Genomic DNA, 23,668 nt, shown 5'->3' on the forward strand with positions numbered 1-23,668 from the left:
CATAGAAGAGAGAATCGGGGACCCCACTGAGGTGTCTATTTCCAGGCATTGTTCAGTAATTGGGTCACATATTTTCCTCTAATATCAGACTTTGCTTTCCACTTGTGGGTGGCATAAAAAAAAGAAAAAAAGCTTTCTGAACACTTAAGGTCTTGATCTAAACTCCAAAACGGGGAAGAGTAAATAAGTAATATAATGTAAGTTTAGGAATAATTTTACCTGAGAAATATTTTTTTTCTTTAGAATATATAAAAAAAATAACTTTAGTCAGTAGTTTTACTCTACTTTGACAAGACATAAGAGAAATTTAATACAATTCTTCACAGGTACATTATATGGGTGGTTTTTGTCTTTATGGTGGTTTTAGGTCTTTTCAAAAAAAAAGTCTAAACTTGATTTACCTACATCAGTGGCTGACTTTGCAGGGCAGGGAGGATACAGCACCAGTCATGCAGAAAGTCCCTGTTTGTCATCGTGAGAGTTCAGACATGAATTAGAACCAATGGCCCATTAAATACCTTCTCTTGTTGTTTAAAGCATATTCTAGCTTTGTGAAATAATTTTTAATGCAGAATCTTGTAACTGAGCCAAGGACTGAAATTCCTGTAGCTCCAGCCAGAGTAGAGGCTGAACTAACAAGTTGTGTTCTATGGTTTTGTGATTCTGGACCATTGGAAAGTCTCGCCTAGAGAGTAATTAGGAATAGGGAAGTCAAGAAACAGCATACTTTGCTTTTTGGCATATGTGTGTGTGTGTGTGTGTGTGATTTTTCCATGTATAGTAGTATTGTAATACTTTCTGAATAATAAAATTATTTTTTTAAGAAAAATCTTGCTTGCTAAAGTAGTCACAAATATTTTCTACAAGAAAGCATTTCACTTTTTCGGCCGTTAAAAGACTGATAGTGATCTTTTGCATATACTGAATTTTATGAAGAAGAAATCCTCGTAACAGTGATACAGTAGGACAACATGGACACCGTAGGTTAAGAGTCCCATTGTGAGACAGAATTCACTATGAGATACAGTAATTTTCAATTTCCTCTTTAAGAGACAGAGCTAAATTTTAATTTAGAAGGTACTTATGGAAAACTTTCAGGAGTGGCTTTAGAAACAAAAGAAGGATTTTTGTCTTAAGGGTTTATGTGCCTGATGTGAGATGGTTATAAATGTTCTAAATTCTTTTTCTTCCTTTGGTTTTTACTTCTTCCATATTGTATTGATGGGTGCTTTGTGTGGGGAAAAATGTTTCAGCAGATATTCCCTTTTTTCTCTCTTTTTGTTTTCTTCTCTAAGATCCATATAATTTTGCAAATGTTTACTTGCCTGAATAGTCCAAACCTAGCAAACATCACTGTAGTTAATGGGTACGGTTATAGGTACCTTTAAACATTGTCTACTGAACACACTGTTCAAATACATTATTGTACTGGTTATTTTCCTAAAAGAGAAACTCTTGGGATGAAATAGAGCTCTAAAGAGAGGCTGTATGTATGTCCTGGGGGTAGGGGAAGGTGGAAGGAGGAAGAATTTTGGGGAGAGTGGGCTTGTATATACAAGGTGTTAAAACTAGTTCAAAGAGCATTTGAAAAGCTAGATATCTGTAGGCAACTTATAAAGGAACATTAGGATAAGAATGTCAGTTTAGATACAAAACTAATTAATGTAGAACATGGCAATAAGCTGTAACTTTAGGGTTATCTTTTCTACTGGACAGAAATTATTTGTATCTCTGCTCAATAAAAATCTACAAGTTAAAATAAAATGAGGCAACAGACAGTTTGTCATACTAAATAAACCATGAAAAGATTTGAACCTATGGGTAATTGTATGATTAAATACAGTGAGAATATAGTTAATAAAATTCCAAACATTAAAAATAACAATATAAATTATAAATGCAAATTATCCTTTTAGCAAATAACGTTACCTTCCAAGTTTCTTAGTGGAAGATTTTGACAGTCTAAGTAGTAGTGTTTTAAGCTGGGATTTGGGACAGAACCTTAACCCCCTTTCCACTTCTTATCTACCTCAGAGAATGCCAAGGACTGGAGACAGTTTTATGTAGCAGATAACAGCAAAAAAGTGATTGTAAGAAAAGCTAATATTAAATGAGCACTTTCTCTATGCCAGCCAGCGTTATCAGCACTCTAGGTGAACCCCACAACCTTATGAGGTAGAGACTGTTATCATCATTTTATAGGTTTACAAGTAGATGTACACAATTTTAAATAAATACCATCTAAATCAATATAAAAATAGATTTATATCATTATAGATGGTGAAATGACACAAAGAGCACATAAGACTTAATCAAATATACCCTGGTTGAACTGAGATTTGAGCCATGGAAGTTTATTGTCACAATATATTCTTTTAATGACTACATTGCATTGCCCTGGAGATCAAATACTTGGATCCCCAAAGATGTGAAGGTTGATTGAACAAGACGACTTGATATATGTAGCTTTTCTATTTTAGAGGCTGCATGCTATATTAGTTAAGCACTGCACCAAACTCAAAAATCCCATATTCAAGTCCCTATTGGAAGTTTCACAAATTATATGATTTTGATCAAGTTAATGATCTTTTAGAACATACTTTCTTCATCTGCAAAATAGTAAGAGACACTTTCAACCCTAGCTCTCTTCGATTTTGTTTACTGTAGGGTTATCATTGTAATGATGCAGGAAGGGCAGGTGTACTAAAGATGCAAGTAGCTGAAGCGTCAGGTTTATGCTGGTGAAATCTGCCCAGTTCAGCTTTGGACAGCTCCAGCCCAGTTCGACTGACTTAAGAAGGGCGGAGCTTATAGGTGGGAATCATCTCAGACTCCTTCCACTGATCTCATACAATTATTCCTGTTTCTATTGTGACCTACCAATAGCTCAGCTCCTACTGGAATGATTTTCAAGGCTGTAGGTGATATTAATATAATGATAGCTATTCCATTGGGGAAAAAAAAGAGGCAAAGGCATTTCTAGCACTATGCTATTTTCAACACTAGAATTTTAATAAATGACCACTCCAAGAATTTAATGCTCCAAAGAATTAGTGGTATAGTACAAGGTGATTACAAATGGAAAAGAAACATTGGTGGTAGGGGACCTAGTTCATTAATACACAGAATGTTTAATATTTATCCTCCTAGTTCATTAATACACAGAATGTTTAATATTTATCTTATGTTCTTATACTTCCTTAGGAACATAGAATTAAAGGAAAACTTGCTAAATATTTTGTGACCATAGCTGAAATCTTGAACGTAAGATGAGTTGTTAATAAACTTGGTAGTTAAATTTGCTTTATAACTTCTCCATGTACTTATGTTGATCTAGAAGCATGCTTCATGGAATCCTAAAGAAGGACAGGGTCTTAGGACTTATCTTCTTCAGTCCTATCATTTATACCTCATAAATAGGCTCAACAAAATTATTTCTTTCTCCATATGACCCATCTTTGAAAAAAAAACCTAGACTAGGTCTTCTGCAAGAGATGATAAAATAATTAAAACATTTATGATGTAAATATATAGATATATTATGGTAGAAATTTTATTGTAGAGGAAGCACCGTGGATAACCTATATCATTGATTATTTACAGCAAAATTTTATTTAACTTCTATTACCGGTGGTGTTAGGCATGGAGAATACAAAACTCAGCCCTTATCCTCAATTAACTTACAGTATAACTAATACCTTTTTAGTAGCAAAAACAAAGTCCTATTTATCCTACAACCTGCTAGGAAATCGCAACATTTCAATTTAACCCTCTCCCAAATCACGAAAAGTGATTGTTCCAATTCTCATTTTTACAAATGAGAAAATGGGCTTGGATAAGTTGTGCTGAACTGCTCAGAGTTACAGCGCTAGGTAAGCGCCCGAGCTAGACACAGGCCCTGATCAGCCTGGCTCCAAGGCCTGTGCATTTTTCCATGAATCCACAGAGTGTGATTTACTTTGATCACAATCACACACAATCCCCTCTTAGCCACCTATGACAGCCTGACGGGTTTATTTTCGAAGGCTCAACCCAGTGATTATGTAGGGAAGGAAGCCCATTCTCTAGTTATAAAGAGGAGCTGGTGAAAAGAGGTCATCCAGCTGTGAAATGGGGATTCAGAGCTTGTTTTCTTGGTTTATTCCTGCTCAATTTTGTGTGCACCGATGTTTATTACGGTGTTTTAAGTGTCTTCATTGGGCTACAATAACATGGATTTTTTTTCTTTTTTTCCTCTCTCTCTCTGTCTTTCAGGTATGGAAAAATCGTATCCACAAAGGCAATCCTTGACAAAAACACAAATCAATGCAAAGGTATGTGTCAGGGCCTTGATACCTGAGCTTGCGCCTGTGTGTTCCACTGATGGCTCCTCCTAGGCGAGGCCCAGGCACCAGCTGCACAGCGATCCCAATGTACAGTATATGGCAACCTTTTTAAGCACGCCGAGGCTTTGATGAGTTGTATTTCTAGTAACATTGCTCATTAATTTTTTTTCATTAACAAACAAAATGAAAATCACAAATCAGAACAAGTATCAAATTGCTTCAGCATAAAACTAAATTACCTCCTAACAACTTTGGGTTGTCTGATTTGAATGATATCATCAGTGATGCAAATTGATTTCCTACATAAAAATGAGGAACTCTGGGGAGAACTTTCCCATGCAAAACACGTTCTCATTTATCTGTTGTTTAAAGCTTTAGCTACATTGGTTGACTAGGAATGAATTTACTGATGGGCCCATTGTGTCTCAGTTTCAGCTGTAAGCATCTCACAGGATCTCAGAATTTGTATCTTATCGAGGCTTCCTTTTTTTTCCTGGAAATATTTCTGAAGTTATTTGGCTATATCTGTGGCTCATGTTTTTTTCATGTCTGGGAATCCAGTACTCTTTTAAGGGCTGTATTCATTTATTTGTGAAATCTATATGGGCTCTCTTGCATGACTGAGTTCATACTGGAAAATTGAAATCCTTTTTGTAACATGTGTTATTTGTTGTTTCTCTAATCCAGTCATTTTTATAATACCAACATCAAGAAATATGGTAGAGCCAAGATCATTCTAAACACTGCCCCTATTTCATGTACAAATATAATGCGTGCATGTTTTCGGAACACTTATACACTGAGAGTATATCCTGGCTTAATTGGGTAATGGTCAGATTCAATTCAGCAATTAAGGAAAAAAACAACATTCCCTGTGTCCTGTAAACTCACAATTCCCCCAGGTATTTAGCTACTACAAGACAAAAATTAATAAGACATCATTTCTATCATCTAATAGTTCAATTTCTAGTTGAAAAGGAAACCACCAAGAAAACCAAGAAACTAATCTTAATATATGTGTTAGGATCAGTATATCAGCCTAATATATGTGAGCGTGTAACAGTGGTGTCTATAATACAGGGATCCACAAAATACTATGGGAGGAGAATATGGAGATTCCCTTTTGGGGAATGAAGTTTGTAAAGGCAAGGCAGAATGGATGGCCTTGGGAAAGGTTGGTGTTCAGGAGAAAGAATTTCAGAATGTAATTGAGCAGACCCATATAACTAGAATAGAAAAAATGCCCAGGTAAGGATATCGGTAGAAAGAAGGAAGGGGCCAAGATTTTGGAGGCATTTATAAAGTTATCCTGGATATTTTGAACTTAATTCTGTACACAGCCCTTATATGTTTTTTTGAGCAGAAATGATATGATTCTACCTGTGTTTTAGAAAAGTTATTTTGCCAAAGTGGGTGAAACTGAGTTACAGGGGGGAAGAAACTAGAGGCAGAAAAAAAAGCAATGTACATTTGAAATCCATAGATCACAAGGAAAATGAGGAAAGTCCCTCAGGCACTGTTAGAAAAATGGAAAGGGGGTCACGTGAGTTTTCAAAGGTAGAATTAGATATTTTCTATAAAGGCGAAAGGACGCGGGCAATGAAACCCACATGTTGAGCTGTCATTGTTGGGGAAGAGGGCTGTGTCATTGACTGAAGTAGGAAGTCCAGAAGTAGTAGTGGTGGGTTTTGGGGAGAGGTGGTGAGTTATGTATCTGACATCCTGAGCTAGAGGCCCTGGTGTAGCATCCCTGTGGGCAAGGTCAAGGCGGAGCTACAAGAAAGCTCAGAGCTACGATGATGGCCATAACCAAGGGAGCAGATAATAACACTAAGGATAACTTGTAGGGGAGCTGGTGGAGCGGGGTCCATTAGGGTAGGCAGCTGAAAACTGAACCTTGGAGGACATATACTAACAACATTGGGCCATGACTGTGAGATATCCTTCACTCTCAGCCCGTGGGAAGCATGTGGTGTGTGAGAAGCTTTAGACTATTAATTCTGTCACTTCCAGACATGCCTGACCGATTCCTAAAGTTTGGGGTAAAAATATCTACAGGAGCAACCAGAGACAATTGAGGCATGCAACTCAGGCAGTCAGTAATATTGATTGAGCCCCAGTCACAAAGGCAGATGCTTCACAGACAAGCAAGCCCTGTGAACCTCAGTGGATCCCATGACCTGCCTGATCCTTGGAGTGGTCCATATGGAGGGACCCTCCACTAGGCAAAGGTTTGCTCGGGAATGAAAGTATCTCTTGTCACTGTACAACACTGGTGAAACCAAAAGGGTCCATTGCTAACCTGGAAAAGCTGTATCTTAGACTATAATCATAAGGTTTGAAGAGGAAGGGGATGTAGCTGAAAAGGCTTGTCAGAGTTTCTATAAGCAATTATCTCTTAACAGTGGGGTGCTGATCTGGACAGATGTGGTGAGTATACTTACCTCAACCCCTAACACTCCTGTCCACATCTTCTTGTAACTGCTTATTTAATTTCCTCTCTCTCTCCAAAGAAACCTTTAAACTCAGTGAAGACAGGACCTGTGTAATCTAGAAAATGTATCTTCAGAGAAGGGAGTTGCAGGGGAATGCTTGACTGTCTATTGGAAATACTCGAAGAAAATATTAGAACATATCTCTGTTTTGATGTCAAGTTTCTGTGTGTTTTATAATGTACCTGTTGGTATAGTTTTATAAATGCTCATGTTTTAAACACATAAATGTATAAATATTGAGTTTGCTGCTCTAAGATATTTTTATTCATAATAATATGGATGTAAAAAGTAATTTGGAGACTACTGGTCTCAAACGTAATAAGCACTGATAAATTTGGAAGGAGAAAGTGGAGGGAGGGAAGGAGGGAAGAAAGATAAGGAGAAATAAAGGGAGGGAGGGACCACAGAACCCCCTCGGGACATCATTGAAGGAAAGGCAGTTAAGGATGATCTTCTGGGAGGGCAGAGGGCTGCTAGACTTTTTGCCTTGAGGCGCATGTCAAAGAGGCAGGTGATCACACGGTCATTTCACACTAATAAAAGCCTCCAATGGCATTTTCTGGCCTCAGCGTTTGGAGCCTGTGGATGGCAGTGGTGACTGAATCACATCTTTCACCAAGCACATGGGGCGGGTACCCTAAAAGTAAGCCCTCGTCGTCAGAGAGATACTACTGCCACTTCCATGTCTGGGGAAAAATACTACTTTAATGATACTTTAAGTCCTATTTAGAGTATTGTTATTTTCTTCAGAAAAACGGCCCCTGAAGGAGTTATAGGTAGAAACTCCATACAGTTGGGAAGAGAGAGCAATTCCATTTATGGAAAGTTGTTTATAGTCATTGATGAGTGTGCGAGCAAGTTGCCGAGGTTGGAAAGAAGGTCACTGTGAATTCAAGAAGCTGATGGGACCAGGCACCAGAGCAGCATTGAAGTATTGTTTTAAATAGCCAAGAATTGGAGCAGGGGTAGTACTGGAAAAATGGACTGATGCAGAAGGCATTTGTGGGGAAATAGCAGGAATGATACCAGGAGTCTGTAGACCATGGTGAAAATGAAGGTGCATTGGTTATAAAATGTTGTGAGGTGAGATTTACATTGGAGATTTTAGGTAGGAGGGAAGCCATATGGAGTTAGGAGCAAGGAGGACTCCCCACTTACACGTCCAGTGGGAGAAGGGATGGTAGGGGGAAAAACACACTTGGGAGGGCTACAAAGGCCCAGTGTCCCCAGAATAAATCAGTTAATGATTGGAAACGTGCAAATGGAAGCAACTTGCAGTGATAGTTTATATCCACTCAGGATGCAGACGTAACATGTGGGCCTTCCAAGGCTGGTTACTGTGAAACTAATTCACCCCTTCTTCATTAGGGCCATGCTAATTTGGTAGAGCCTTTTAAAAGTCAATATGGGGTCCTGTACGAACTCTCCCGCCCCACCCCCCTCCCCGGGGAAAATGCTTGCCGGGGTTTGTCTGTTTTCACGTCTGGTGTGGCTGGACATAACAAGATGCAGTTTCTTGGAGGAAATCGGAGGAAACTGAGGTTGGCAGATGACCAGAGGAATGCTTGCTACCCACATAGCCTTCAGTTTTACTTGCAGCCGCCTTCTGGAAACATATCTTTGATAGAATTTGAAAACTTGGCTACCGATAGAGTTAAATCGCTGAAAGCAGTTAAGAGTCTTGGTGTGAGCTATGTGAAAGGAACTGAGCAGTACCAGAGAAAGCTGGAGGCTGAACTTCGGAAGCTTAAGTTTTCCTACAGAGAAAACTTGGAAGATGAATATGAACCCCGAAGAAGAGATCACGTTTCTCACTTTATTTTACACCTTGCTTACTGCCAGTCTGAAGAGCTTAGGCGCTGGTTCATTCAACAAGAAATGAATCTCCTTCTATTTCAATTCAGTATTTGCCCCAAGGACAAAATTCAGAGTTTCTTAAAGGATAGCCATTTGCAGTTCGAGGCTATAAGTATGAAGAGAAGACTCTCCGAGAACAGGATATTGTGGCTTCATCACACCGTTTAGGTGGGGTTCAGTTGGAGTCAGTTTATGAGAGCCCTTTTGCTGATGCTCTGGATTTGTTCCGAGGAAGGAAAGTCTATTTGGAAAATGGCTTTGCTTATGTACAACTCAAGGACATTGCGGCGATCATCCTGAATGAATTTAAAACCAAACTGTGCAAGGTTTTGGCTTTAACAGCCAGGTCCTTGCCTGCTGTGCAGTCAGGTGAGAGACTCCAGCCACTGCTCAGCCACCTCAGTCATTCGTACCCTGGTCAAGACTACAGTACACAGGCAAATGTTGGGAAGGTTTCTTTAGATCAGATCGATTTGCTTTCTGCCAAATCCTTTCCACCTTGCATAGATCAGCTACATAAAGCCCTGCGGGAAAATCACCATCTTCGTCATGGGGGCCTCACGCAGTACGGCCTCTTCCTGAAGGACATTGGCCTAACCTTGGAACAGGCGTGGCAGTTCTGGAAGCAGACATTTATCAGAGGAAAGATGGATCCAGATAAATCTGATAAAGGCTACTCTTACAATATCTGTCATAGCTTTGGAAAGGAAGGCAAGAGGACAGACTACACACTTTACAGTTGCCTGAAGATTATCCTAACCAATCCACCAAGCCAAGGGGATTATCATGGGTGCCCTTTCTGGCACAGTGATCCTCAACTGCTGAGGCAGAAGATGCAAGTGTACAAGATCCCTCCCTCAGGGATCAACCAGATTTTGGATTTAGTAAAAGGGACACATTACCAGGTAGGCTGTCAGAAGTTCTTCAAGATGACACATAATGTAGATAGATGATTGTGGCTTTTCTTTGAGTCATCCAAACCAGTTCTTTTTTGAGAGCCATCGGATCCTCAGTGGAGGTAAAGACATCAAGAAGGAATCCGTCCAACCAGAAATGCCCCAACCGACTGTCCAGAGAAGCAAGGATGCGTCATCTGCTCTGGCCTCACTCAACTCCTCTCTGGAAATGGATCTGGAGGGACTAGAGGATTTACTTCAGTGAACAATCCCTGGGCAGTTGGTAGCCCGTCTTCCTCACTAGCTTTTATTTCCTACTTTACGATTTTATCTTTTTCTTTCTTGTCTGCCTTCTCCCTCCACCCGACCCCCCTTCATCCATCCACATATGCATGAGCTTCTCGGGAAAGGCAGCCTTGCAGGTAAAAACAAAGACCTCCGGTATATTTTGCTTTGACAAAAGAGAAGAGGAAGAATTTCTTTTGAAATCTAACGCTTGAGTGGTGTGATTTAAGTCCCGTTTTGGGAGATAAAACAGCTTTCTGGATTGGTTACTGTCCCCTAGAAACAGGACAACTAAGAACAACTTTTATTTTAATGCTTACCACTGTAATGTTGACCCAGGACTTTTCTGGACCATTTTTGTTAATAAATATCAAAATGTAAAAGAAAGAAAAAGTCATTATGAAAAGAGCAATCGGGAATGTACTATGATGCTACTAATTCTACTGAGAGATTTTATTCAGACATGTTTTTAAAGTGTTTTATATGCTCACGCTTAGCACCACTTTATTCTCTATATGGGTAGCACTGTTATACAGCCATTGCCATGATAGTCGAGAGGACTACACTACGACAAACCATGGAATTGTTTATTAGAGGAAGTTCAGTGAGTACGGGAGGATATAAAATCATGTGTACCATAAACACGGAGCTATGGAAATATTTGACAGTCAGTAGTGCTCATCGTTATGTCTGTGGGTGGCCAGGATGCTTGGTGCAAACACTGCCTTTCCACTTCATAGATGTGTGACCTGTGGTCAATCCCTTAACTTTGCTGGGTGCCTCAGTTTCCCCATCTATAAAATGATAATAATAGGGCCTGACTTGATAATTAAATGAGTTAATACATAGGTAATGCTCAACAATACCTCATGCTGACTGTATAAAATGGCAATATTAAGCAGGGAAAATCTTTGTGTTAAGGTGATAGATTATTATTAACTTTACATTTCTCCAAACTTGTTATATTGTCTTTTCTTAAAAAAAAAAAAAAAGGCAAAAACAGCTCTTGGAAAAACTAAAGTGGTTTCAATTATAGTTATATTTTGGCTGTTCTTTCTGTTAAACCTTAGTAGCACCTGCATACGTTTCTTTGTTTTTGTAAATTAAAGTTAGCTGAAAATAGCAATGAATTAAGAGAGAATGTTACCCGTTGCTTCTTTAACGAAAAGGTAGAAGAGAGTTCTTCTTGACCATTGCTTTCTTAAGGAGGGAAATGGAAACGGTGTCTGAGGTGGCTTTTTTAAACAAAATCACTAAGGGCGCCTGTCATTAAAGAATGAAAATTGGATTCGGTCTTCTTGGAAACACTTGCTTTTGAATCATTTGCAGTGTGGCCTCTGGACTAAGGCTATGCAATTGAAACCAAATATTATGAAGACAGGATTTATTGATTTTGTTTTTAGAGACATGATATGAGTTCAGTTTTTCATGAGCTGTTGCAAGTGAGGTATGAGAAAGTACATGCACTAGTCTCCTTAGAGGTGAAAAGGCGTCAGAATTAACCCAACTCTGGACACTTCCTGGGTCTTAGCATCTGAAGGAAGGGCTTTTGTTCCCTCCTGCACCCCACCCCACCCCCAGGCCTCTAAGTCTGTATGGTAGGCAGGCCCGGATAAACACACTCACTCTCTATTCCGGAAGGGGTCGTGGGGAGCTCTTTCAACATAACCTCTCGTTTTCAGGATTGTTCTTTCTTGGGTGGTGGCTGCGGCAGCTTTCATTCTGTATAATATGGCAACATAAAACAAAACAGTCACCAGCAGGCCCAAATGACCAGAAATTGCTGAACAAAGCAGGCCGCAGCTCCAGATGGAGAGTAATGAAAAACAGACCGCAGTTCATTCAGCCACTCAAACACCAGGACCCAGTAAGAGCTATTGTAAAAGTCACAGAGATTTGCACTGCTTTGTTTTTCTTGTTTTGTTTTTCCCCATGTGTTTTCCTCCTGGGTCCAGTGTATTTGCTAATTTTAAAAAGTCAGGGGAAATGAAATGAAAGAAGCCATTGAAAACAAGGTGTAAATCTTCGATGAATTGACTTGTCTCTGCCTTTTCCTGCTTTTTAAGTTTGGCTTCCTCTGTACCACCTCCCACCCCCGCCAGCCATTTTTTTCTGACAGGCTATGAGTTTAGAGCAGAGGGAATGAGTAATGGATATTCCATAGAAAGTTTCCATGCTTAACAGCCAAAGGATATAAGAGCCATTAGAGTGTGCCAAGCATACCGACTTCTAAGATCTTGAAATACTCCCTTCTTGCCTTTGTTGTCACAGGCTGCTTGAATTATATTTATGGAAGATTATGTTGCCCTTACCATTTCATTGGACCCCTAAAATCAAAGTTGAAGACAAGGATCCAAAAGTTCTGAGATCATCCATGAAGGGTATCATTAATTCTTTATTAAATGAAACCATAAATTGTTATTCTTCTCTAAGAGAAATAATTCTGCATACTAGATTCATTTTTATAGAGAGGGATAGAACCCACCTAGATTGCTTCATGGAGGGGTGTGAATGAATCCATTTAGCAGTTCTAGATTCATGGCCCTGTTATATGCTTTTTTAAAGTATTTCTGGGTAACTAAGTAGGAGGCGGTACACTTAGACAAATTTGGAATTAATCCATTTTATTTATTATTTAATTTTCTCCTTTAGTCACTAACCGGGAGTACTTAAATAGCAAGTGAGGAAAGTGTGGATTTCTGTATTAAATCCCATGAACCTGGAGGGAGGGATGGATACTCTAGTTTGTCATATTTTTCTGTAGTCTTTGCAGGGTATGCAGTAGCCCCTACCTACAGACCAATCCTAGTAAGTGACACTGCCATGTACCCGGGCAGAACGTGTGTGTAAGTAGAACCATTTGGTTTCCAGAAAATAGCATACCTATCCGGGCCTAGTCCACAAGGAAACTAAGCAAGTAAAGGAAGAAACTAAACACCATGAAAAGCCTCTTTTCAATACCTGTTATTTCCCCAAATCAGTGAAAACTAAAATAAATATTCTGTGAAATTTATGAGTCTGAGGAATTACATTTTGAGAGGAATAGGCTCCTCCCCCAGCTGGGCTCACAGCCTCTAGTGCAAGGAGCCCAAGATGCAATGAGACTTGAAAAACACATTTATTTAATTTTCAAATACTGGAATTAGGTTACCAAAAAGAAAAGATGAAAACAGTTCTGTTTAGACAACTAAATTTCCCATTTCCCTTTGCGGTATGAAGTGTGTGATTTTTCCCTGAACTTCTTTTGTGAATTTTTCTCTAATCTGGTATAGTATTAATTTTGCAGCTAGGCACAGGTGATCAATATATAAACATATATTTGCTTCCTTTGGTATTGATACTGAGTTTTGTTTTCATTTCAGAAACAGTTAGTTTGTGTAGGAACTTTGGTAACTTCAGTCAGAATTGTCCTGTAGGTACCTTTTACATGAAATTTTCATCCTGGGCCTCTTTTGAGAAGACTCCAGTGTTTATAGTCTTATAGCCAGAGTTAGGAAAGAACACTTACTTTGAAGGTAAATGGTCGCCATGTGTTGTCTCCAACTCAGCCATACAACTGCAGCTAAAGACACTTCTCCTGTCAAAGATAATCCTTTCGAAACTGTTTTTCTCAGTTCAGTATATTCAGTATTTTAGAGGGTTCTTTTATGAAGATGATGATGATGATGCAATGGTGCTGAGTTAACTTTGAGAAGACTTTGAGATAAATGTAAAACAAAATATCTACTCATGTTCTGGGAGTCATACAACTGCACATTTTTCTTCAAGAGTGTCTTATAGCTCTATATTTACTCAGTATTTGCTTGTAATCACTGTGAATATACACATTAGGCAAAAGTAAAACTCTCCACCAACATTAAATTTAATAGGTAACAGTGCTTTTTTTTTAAGGTTTTTTTTTTTTTGATGTGGACCATTTTTAAAGTCTTTATTGAATTTGTTACAATATTGCTTTTGCTTTATGTTTTAGTTTTTTGGCTGCGATGCATGTGGGCTCTTGGCTCCCCAACCGGGGATCAAACCCACACCCCCTGCTTTGGAAGGCAAAGTCTTAACCACTGGACTGCCAGGGAAGTCCCAACATTGCTGTTTTAAAGCATAAATGTATATTTGACATCATTTAATACTATAACCTATCTCCCTAGCTCTTTTGCGTGTGAAGAGATTATTTTATTGGAAAAAAATGTAAATAATTTGTGTGGAGTTTAAAATCATTTAAAAATAAAATGGTAGCCTAAATGTGAAAAGAATTTGAAAAAGAGGGGACTTCCCTGGCAGTCCAGTGGTTAAGACTTTGCCTTCCAATGCAGGGGGTGTGGGTTTGATCCCTGGTCAGGGAACTAAGATCCCACATGCCTCATGGCCAAAAAAACCAAAACATAGAACAGAAGAAATGTTGTAACAAATTCAATAAAGACTTTAAAAATGGTCCACATCCCAAAAAATCTAAAGAAAAAGAATTTGAAAAAGAATAGATACATGTATATGTATAACTGAATCACTTTGCTGTACACCTGAAATGAACACAGCATTGTTAATCAAATATACTTCAATATAAAATAAAAATTAAAAAATAAAATGGTAGAGTTACGTTGCTCTCAGCCATAATCTGAATGTGACTTTTGCTAACGCATGTCTTCTAACTTCACAGAAATCCTTTTGTCCAGATATCCTGTTTGCTCTCCTGCTCCTGTCCTTCAACTCCCTATGTTTAGAGTTTGTTAAAATATATATAAAATGCTCACTCTCCTAAACTCCGCTAGTCTGTTAATGATTTCTTCCAGAATTCACCTTCCCAAGAAGTCCTGAGTAGACTCTCCTCATCCTATTTATACATTTTACAACACCACCTCCTCTGAGCGTCATCTGGGAGCAAAGATCTTACACCCCCTTATCTCTTGGGCTTTTGTGATTAGTGTGTGTCTTCATCTAGATTATAAACTCCTCAGGCTTCTCATGGACCTTATTTTCTACTGTCAAAGTGTTGAGGAGACAGGACGGTTCAGAGGGGTCTTAGATTCCACGGGCTTTATCTTTCTCTCTGGGAGCCTTTGATGTCACATCAGTAGAAAGAACAAACATGGCTGGGTATATGTTCCAAAGGCCTGTAAAACCACCGAGGGTACCAGAGACATAGTATACATACATTTTCCAGTTATTCTTTAAAGGTAAGCACTTATAACTGAGAATATTTATTAGTGTGTAATTATCCCTTTGACTTGTTTGAAGTTATCTATCTTCATTCATCAATGATTTCATAAATATATGGGAAATCCAATATAGTAATATTTCTTTTAAATAATATATGAACTGTAATGACATAGAATGGATAAATATTATATTGGTGTGTGTCCAGTTTACTAAAATTCATGTAAACTTGCAACACCATGTAAATACATATCCTTTCAAATATAGGACTTGAAAAAAATATAGATTTTTTTCCCCCAAAATAACCCTCTTAGTCCTTCAAGGAGTTTTCAGATGAAGTCTACACTGAGACAATTTCTAAGTAATAATCTTAGTTTTCTTGGACAAGTTACATAATGTCTCTAAACATCTGTTTCCTTAACTGTCAAATGAGGTTATTTATACCTACAATGAAAAAAGTATTTTCAGAATTACACGGAACCCTGTTTGTAATGTGTCTGGCACATCTGTCAGGTAAATTTTTCTGTGGTCTTGCACTTGGATTTCTTCTTGTAGGAACCATCTTGTCTAGAGCACCATTATATCTTACACAATTTAATGCAGTTATGAGTACTTTTGAAGTGTTCAAGGAATGTGTATTTCATGAATTGACATGTGTTTATTGAGACTGGCTTTGTTTTTTAATTTAATTTTATTTATTTACTTATTTAATTGAAGTATAGTTGATTTACAATGTTGTATTAATTTCTGCTGTACAGCAAAATGACTCAGTTATACACATATATACATTCTTTTTTATATTCTTTTCCATTATGGTTTATCCTAGGATATTGAATTTAGTTTCCTATGCTATACAGTAGGACCTTGTTGTTTATTCATGAGACTGGCTTTGTTAATAGCAAAAAGTATTTAAAGGACTTTTTTTCATACGTTTTTGTGTTGGCTATATGATAGCCCTCAGGATTTTTCAAGGCCTATAAACTTGATGTCTTTGAAGAAAAGTGCATTCCGTCACAGTGGCAGGTGGTGGAATTCATTCTGAGTTGGGTAGGTTCTGAAAGAAAGAAAAAAGTGCCCCTTTGTTCACCCTTTGTCATGATGTTCACCCCATAACATTGTTTTACAGGTTCAAAGGTAAAAGGAAAAAAGCCTAAAGATTCTTGCTTCCTTAGCTTTGAAACCATAGTAAAAGCATATTTTGTTTAAGGGATGGTGAAAATCATATGATTTGATGTTTGTTCTTATTGACTTATTGGTTATTCATGCTGCTCTTAAAATAGCTATATTTCCTTTCCTTCAGTTAAGAAATGAGAACTCTGGCATATGAAAGAGAAAAACTCATGCACATGACTGAAAAAAAAAAACCTCAAACTATAAAAACCAAAATTGAATTTGAAGGATGAATGTATCATTTGTTATAATTGTAAGTGGCTGTAAGTGGGATCACATGTCTCTTTATCCATAAAATATTAGTGATATAAGGTCTCTATTTCATATGATCATTTTAAAAACCTGCTTGGTTTCCCCATTGTGTTGTGAAATAAGAGAAAATAGCAAGGTTCACATTTAATTTGTACTACTTCTCTTAAAAGGTCAGTTTATTTTAATTACTAGGCATCTGAATAGACCTATTGGTCATTAAGCTGACATCAGCCCTGAGTTGGAAGAAACCTGTATTCATGGAGCATCTTTGGGACACCTTCCTTGTGCCGCTTTTAAAGATATAGTTTCTCTCAAGAAGAGATAATAAAACGCTTAAGCTGCAGATATAACAGCTTTTCACATCCTTGGGGCTTGTCCACTCTGGGAAAAGTGAGAGCTGAAACAAAAGATTTTAGGGAAGCAACTGCTCAGAAACACACTGGGCTTTGGGCTTAAAGGTGATGTGAAAAATAACCATGTTTGAGATTGTACTAAATGAAACCAAGTGGCAAAATCCCATGAGACATGGACTACAAGGCATTGGAGTTTATGTCTTTGGAGTACTTTTATTATAATAGATAATTAAAGTGAAAATTGTAGCTTTTTATTGAAGAGTGAAAGAAAAGAAATTTTTTTCTTAAAAAAGAGAATTATGTGAGGTAGAATTTAGAAGCTCACTAAAAAAATACTGTTAAAAAACTGTGATTAAAGAGTTTCTCAAAGTTCTCATGAGATATTTTTGAGTAACAAGAGGTAAAAAATCAGAAAATCTCTAATTTCATATATACAATATAAAGAAATTATGGCTAATACTATGTTTTTCATAGAGAAGCAGGTGATGAAATTGAGAATAATTTGAGTAGGGGAAAACTTAAAATTTTGTTTTTTAAATAAAAATTGCATGTGTTTAAGGAGGACAGCATGGTGATTTGATACACATGTACACAGCAAAATGATTACTGTAGTCAAGCTAATTAACATGTTACCTCCCAGAGTTACCATTTGTGTGTGTGTGTGTGTGTGTGTGTGATGAGGGTGCCTGAAATCCACTCTCTTAGCACATTTCCCGGATTCAGTTCTGCAGTATTAACTATACTCACCATGCTGCCCATTAGATCTCTAGACATGGTCAACCTACGTAGCAGCAATTTTGTACCCTTAGACCAGCATCTCCCCATTTCCCCCACCTCTCTACTCTCTGCTCCTGTATATTTGATTTTTTAACTTCCACATATAAGTGATATCATGCGGTATTTGTCTTTCTGTGTCTGACATTTCATTTAGCATAATGTTCTCCATATTCATCTATGTTGTTGCAATGGCAGGATCTCCTTTTTTAAGGCTGAATATTATTCCATTGTATATATATGTACATATATATACACCACATTTTCCTTATTCATTTGTTGACAGACACTTAGGTTGTTTACATGTCTTGGCTATTGTGAACAATACTGCAGTGAACAAGGGGTTGCAGGTAACTCTTTGAGGTACTGATTTCTTTCCCTTCAGATGAATACCCAGAAGAGGTACTGCTGAATATCATATGGTAGTTATATTTTAGGTTTTTGAGAAACCTTCATACTGTTTTCCCACAGTGGTTGCACCAATTTGCATTCCCACCAGCAGTGCACTAGGGGTCCCTTTTTTCTACATCCTTGCCAACATTTCGTATCTTTTTGATAATAGTCGTCTTAACAGGTGTGAGGTGATACCTCATTGTGGTTTTGGCTTGCGTCTCCCTGATGATTAGTGTTGTTGAGCATCTTTTCTTTATCTTTGGCCATTTGTGTATCTTCTTTGGGAAAATATTTATTCATATCCTTTGGTCCTTCACCCATTTGTTAATAGGGTTGTTTTTGTTTGTTGGTTTGCTATTGAGTTGTATGAGTCCCTTATATAACTGGGATATTAACCAACTTTATCAGATTTATGGTTTGCAAATATTTTCTGCCAACTAAAGGAAAACTTAACAAACCAAAGATTCCCATATGAAAACTGGAATTTCCTTCAGTGTTACTCAATTTTTTTTTTTTTTTTAATTTCAGTATGCGGGCCTCTCACTGTTGCGGCCTCTCACTGTTGGGGCCTCTCCTGTTGCGGAGCACAGGCTCCGGACGCGCAGGCTCAGCGGCCATGGCTCACGGGCCCAGCCGCTCCGCAGCACGTGGGATCTTCCCGGACCGGGGCACGTACCCATGTTCCCTGCATTGGCAGGTGGACTCTCAACCACTGCGCCACCAGGAAAGCCCAGTGTTACTCAATTTTAACCATTGTTTTAAACAAATGAGAATAACTCCAAGTGAAATATGTATGTACACATACAACTTTTATATGTATTAATATATTTATTTATATATTTATTATACATATTATGATATATGTATGTTAGAGTGTGTGTGTGTGTGTGTGTGTAAGACAGGGAAAAATATTTATGAGACGCTTGTATCCTAAGAGAGTTTTAAAAATCATTCTATAAAGATTTATATCAAAGTTTGTTGTAGTTTAGTAGAACATAATTTTCTTAAAAGAAGCTTGAAGCGAAATCCTCACCATTCTTTGTAAGTAAGCATCTGCTGTGCTACATAAACCAAAGAAGTCCAGGGGAAGTTTTTATGCCTTAGATAGTGATCGGGTGCTTTGCGATTTTCTTCTATTGTGAGAAGATAATATGACAAGTTATAAGGTATCAACATTGCTTATACAATGATCAAAAATCTTGATAAAGCATTGATACAATGTGTATATGTTAGGGTTAGGGTGAAATCTGTGTAAAAATTTAACATTTCTACTTGCATCATTGTATTTCCACCTATTATGTCCTATTAACATGGACTGTTACTACAAATAACACATCCTATTATGTTGTCCAAGTCAGCCTATCTTTCCTCTCTCAATGTCTTTTTAGTTACTAGTCTGGAGCCAGTCCTTTGGCTCTGCTTCTTGTTAGGGAAATTATTTTTTAAAATTATATGAAGTATAACTTTCCAGATAAGACAGTTCCAATTTATAAGTGACCTTCTGTGGAAAATCAAAAGCCCGTATTGTCCATGCATGGGTGAAAACATCAGCCATGATGGCAAACTGAAGGGTAGTTGGTCTGTGTGGTGAGGAAGACATATGGTTTCTCTATGAACCCCTGGTCTCTTGTAGTGTCAAGGGCTATCAGACCTATCAGCATTCACCAATATTTTTTTCTTGTGTATCTCATCTGAATTCCCTTAAGGGTAGGAAGTAAAGTCTTCAACCTATTTCCCACCAACCAATCAATGAGTAAACCAAATAAAACAGACTAAAGGACTAAGACAGAAAAAAAAAGGAAGTGAAAAGTGAATCCCAGTGACAAGGGTCAGGAATGGCGTCTTTGATCTGTTTGTCCAGGAAGGAAACCCTGCTTTACAGAGTGAGCTGGCGAATGAGTTGATGATGCCCTGTGGGATCCTCAGAAGTACGGTAAACAGTGGCTGTGGGGCAGGAGATGTAGTTGTACTAATACGCTGTGCAACTCAGCCTTGGTCAAATAGTTGTTCAGCATCCCGGAGTCTAGAAATCTCTTAGAACATTCCTGTAAGTCATCAACAGGGCAAATCTGTCTAGTGAAGGATTGTTGTTTGGCTACAATACTGCTTAAAAGTATTTAGATGTGAATACTTTTTAGTGGTGCCTAAACCACTCTGCTGTTTTCATAAAAGCAGCCCACTTCACTCACTTGTGTACCTGCTTGGCCCAAGAAGGCATGCATGGCTTCAATTTTTAATAGCTTGTTGAGTGGATATCAAGTAACTCAGAATTATTATTATCTCCATTTTACTGCAGAGGAAATGAACCTGGAGATGGTGGACAACTTGTCGACCACTATTGCCAGCATCCAGTCATAGTCTGTCAAAGCTTTGCTCCCATTATTTGCAATTCCTCCCTCAAAATAATCCCCATAAGTAAGACTAGCAGGACAGATCCTGGATGGTAGTAATGACAAGCAGATGCAAGCACAGTGTTTTAAGTTTGTGTGAGGCGAACAGTTCGAAAGAAACACACCGTGGTTCTCACCCACCCCCTTGCATCCCATTACAACAGTATTGATGGGGATTATAGCTCTGTTATGTCACCTCATATAGATGTAAAAGAACCTGCAGGTTGTGCCTTAAAAGCATAGTACCTTTTGAAAATATTTTGATCATTTTGTTTCATTTAGAGCTATTTTCTTTTTTTTAATATATTTTGGGAACCATTTTCTGTTCACTTCAATTTTGCACTTAAGTGATATTGACCAACGTCTAGCCTTTCATCTGTGTTGACTTCAATGCGAGTAGCAGTTTAATCAATTTTAAGGCGGGAAATATCACAGAATTATGGATGGTGGTAGGCAGGCACAGTGCTGTTGATAATTTCTTTTACTCTCAGGATTCAGAATGAGGCATGTGCTTCCTTAAAGGGCCCATGTGGTAGAGTTTCACAGCAAACATTCTCTTTCATCTTGTTTAAGTTCTGTTTGGCTGGCCTCCCATGTTTGCTCGCGGGGATAAGGTTAAGACCTCTGAAGAGGCCACTCCGTCCCAATTACTTACCCAGCCTTCCTTCTTTTCTTTAAATAGCTTGCACTTAGTTGTAGGGAGCGTTTTGGTGTCATTATCTCTTTGATGGATGAACCCAGGGATAAACAACTATTTTCTATTTGGATTCTAAAGGTACGATCAAGTTTAATCAAAAAGACTATTAATATTTTGAATTTATCCATGAACCAACTCTTGCAGCAAAAACACCCAAATGCCTGCTCACGTCAGTCTTTCCTTTTTCAAGCTGGTTTTTCTCCAAAGATTCTTCCCCCATCCGCATAGTTTCCTATTGTCTTAAGTTGCCTTCAAGTCTCCACCTCCACCCAGAGGCTGCCTCGTCTTGAGCATCGCCCAGTTTTGTCAACTCTTCTGGTACGTGCTTTTAACCTCACTTTAGAATCCCCTGCCCAAATTTGAGTCTGAATTTTTATAATGTTTGGATTGTAACTCTGTTTCTTTCTGGTCTAGTCCTTGAGGGTTACATGTCTCAGGCCTGATGTTCTCCTTCCAGGTGCTGACTTTATAACTAGATCCTACTTACTGGAACTGTTGAGAGAATTATTTCACTTCTCTAACACCATCATCTGCACTTAGTCTGTTTTTGCTGCTGGGATTTTTTGCAGGAAGGGTAGCCCTTTCCTATTTGTAACCAAAATTAAATCATTCTGAGGCAGGGCATGAATGTGTTTTGTGGGGTTTCTTGTCAAGCTGAAGATTATTATAATAGGCAAACAGGAAGTCCTCATGCACTGGAAACTATAACGTCCTACCTTGGCATGGCATCTGTGTTCTTCCATAATAACCAGTCACCTTGGACATCGCCAGAGTTCCTTGAATTTTTTGGACAATGGGAGAAAAAGGAAAAGCTTTCTCATTTGGATTTAACTCAAGAATTAAAGCATTGCCTGAAGCTCTGTGCTGCCAGTGGTTTTATTCAGGCTTTGTTCTCTGAACAATTTGTAGATAGATGGTTGTGTTCTGAATTCCCAGCCCTCATTAGCTAACTGCACACATGTGGAAACACAGAGGCTGTGACCTTCAGATCCACTCCGGAAATACAAACGTGGCCTCTAAGTTTAGAGAGGAAATGCTTCCCTCTCTCTAGCCAGGAACTGGGACTGATGCTCTGCCCAGGTCACATAGACGTCTGAGCTGTCCCAGCCAGCAGGGAAAAAAATGACCTCCCGGATAATACGTGCGTCATTACGACTTGACCATGTCCTTGATCCAGTGGACGGTAGCTCACTTTAAGTGCGTAGACCTGTAGGATTCTTTTAAGTCATAAAAAATGGACCCAAACAAAGTGGAAATGACTGATAATTGGTGAAATTACTGATAATTTATCTGTGAAAAGTTAACCAAGAAAAAAATTAATTTAAAGGGACCATAGAGATGTCTCATTTTTACCAGCCTTGTTTAAAAGCAAAAGTTGTTTGTTTTATTCTTTGATGGCTACATTTCAAGAGTCACTAAACGTTCCAGCCCTTTCAGCAAAATAAACTCAGTCTTGTCATTTTTTCCTAAAGATGTAATCTTTGCATTGTATTACTGAAAATTTGGAAATAATCTAAATATGCAAAAACGGAGAATGACTAAACTCTGGTTAAAGCAATGGAGTATTTTACAACCATTTAAAAAGATAACTTTTAAGACTTTGAGGCCACATAGGAAACTAGCTATAGTATGATGTAAAATGGGAAAAAGAAAAATAGAAAAGTCTCTCTATGCTCTGCTAATAACTAGGTCAAAAGATGATGCATGGTGATTATTGAAGATAGTTTTGCTTGGTAGGTGTAAGTATTGGTTGACATTTATGTCTTCTCTGAATTGTGAATTCTTTGAGGGAGGGATCACATTTTCCTATATCTGCAAAACCAAGACCTAGCATATAATAAGGGCTAATCAGTATTTCTCAGTTAATCCATTAAAAGATAGCCAGGAAAAGCAAATTATAAAACTGTATCTAAAATCTGAATATAATTCCGTAAAAATAATACTTAAAAGGCTAAGAACTTGAAGATATCATGGAGCAGTGATTACAAGGATTCTCTGTATGGTGATATATTGATTTTCAAATCTCCATTTTATATGTATGTATATATATATATATTTTTTTTTAATGTGCTATCTAGAAAAAAAAGAGTCGACTAGTGTCAGCATAACTTACCAGTATTGAAATGCCACAAGAAGAAAACGTTCATTTATTCGATAATGAGAGAGTTTAAAGATATGCATCTTCATTAAAATTCAGTTATATGTGTACATTTTTGAATATCTGTCATTTGAATGAGATGTCATAAGTGATAAACTTCTAACTACTTATCGTAGAATGCACAGCCTTTCATGGTCTGGACTGTACTCTCTAACACTTAGGGCTACTGCACTTTTTGTAAAATGTGAGTCCTGCCAAGCTCTGGGACTGGGGAGCACTCACATTGTAATTCCCATGAACAGCCCCACTGGTGTAATGAGCAACTTAGGCAGCCATACTGATGACCCTGCTCAGTTCTTATCTCTTACCATGTATCTAATCATCCCCAACTACTAACACGCCATATGTAAAGGCACTTTGGTGCCTATTCCCTTTGCTTGGAACAATCATTATACCTCTTATTTAATAATAAAGTCTTGTATTTATTGAGCACTTACTATGTACAGAAATTATACTGAGAGCTTTATATACATGA

The 23,668-nt window shown here is 38.0% G+C and overlaps 2 protein-coding genes across 5 annotated transcripts in view; both read left to right on the forward strand.

Moving 5' to 3' along the window:
* The window catches only part of RBMS3 (RNA binding motif single stranded interacting protein 3), a 699,814-nt gene that overhangs the window by 238,710 nt on the left and 437,436 nt on the right, over positions 1-23,668 (forward strand). For all 4 annotated transcript variants that reach the window (XM_024743510.1, XM_024743508.1, XM_024743509.1 and 1 more), the window contains exon 3: positions 4,255-4,313. In XM_024743510.1, the coding sequence (XP_024599278.1) occupies positions 4,255-4,313 (59 nt within the window). The remainder of the gene's footprint in view (positions 1-4,254; positions 4,314-23,668) is intronic.
* On the forward strand, positions 8,320-9,838 carry LOC112398780 (DNA primase large subunit-like). The gene is given in 3 exon segments (XM_024743507.1): positions 8,320-8,789; positions 8,792-9,621; positions 9,623-9,838. Coding segments are annotated over 3 exon segments (1,509 nt in total). The 5' UTR covers positions 8,320-8,326.

This window comes from Neophocaena asiaeorientalis, unplaced genomic scaffold (assembly GCF_003031525.2).
Source record: "Neophocaena asiaeorientalis asiaeorientalis breed wild unplaced genomic scaffold, Neophocaena_asiaeorientalis_V1.1 scaffold332, whole genome shotgun sequence".
NCBI classification, from domain to species: Eukaryota; Metazoa; Chordata; class Mammalia; order Artiodactyla; family Phocoenidae; genus Neophocaena; species Neophocaena asiaeorientalis.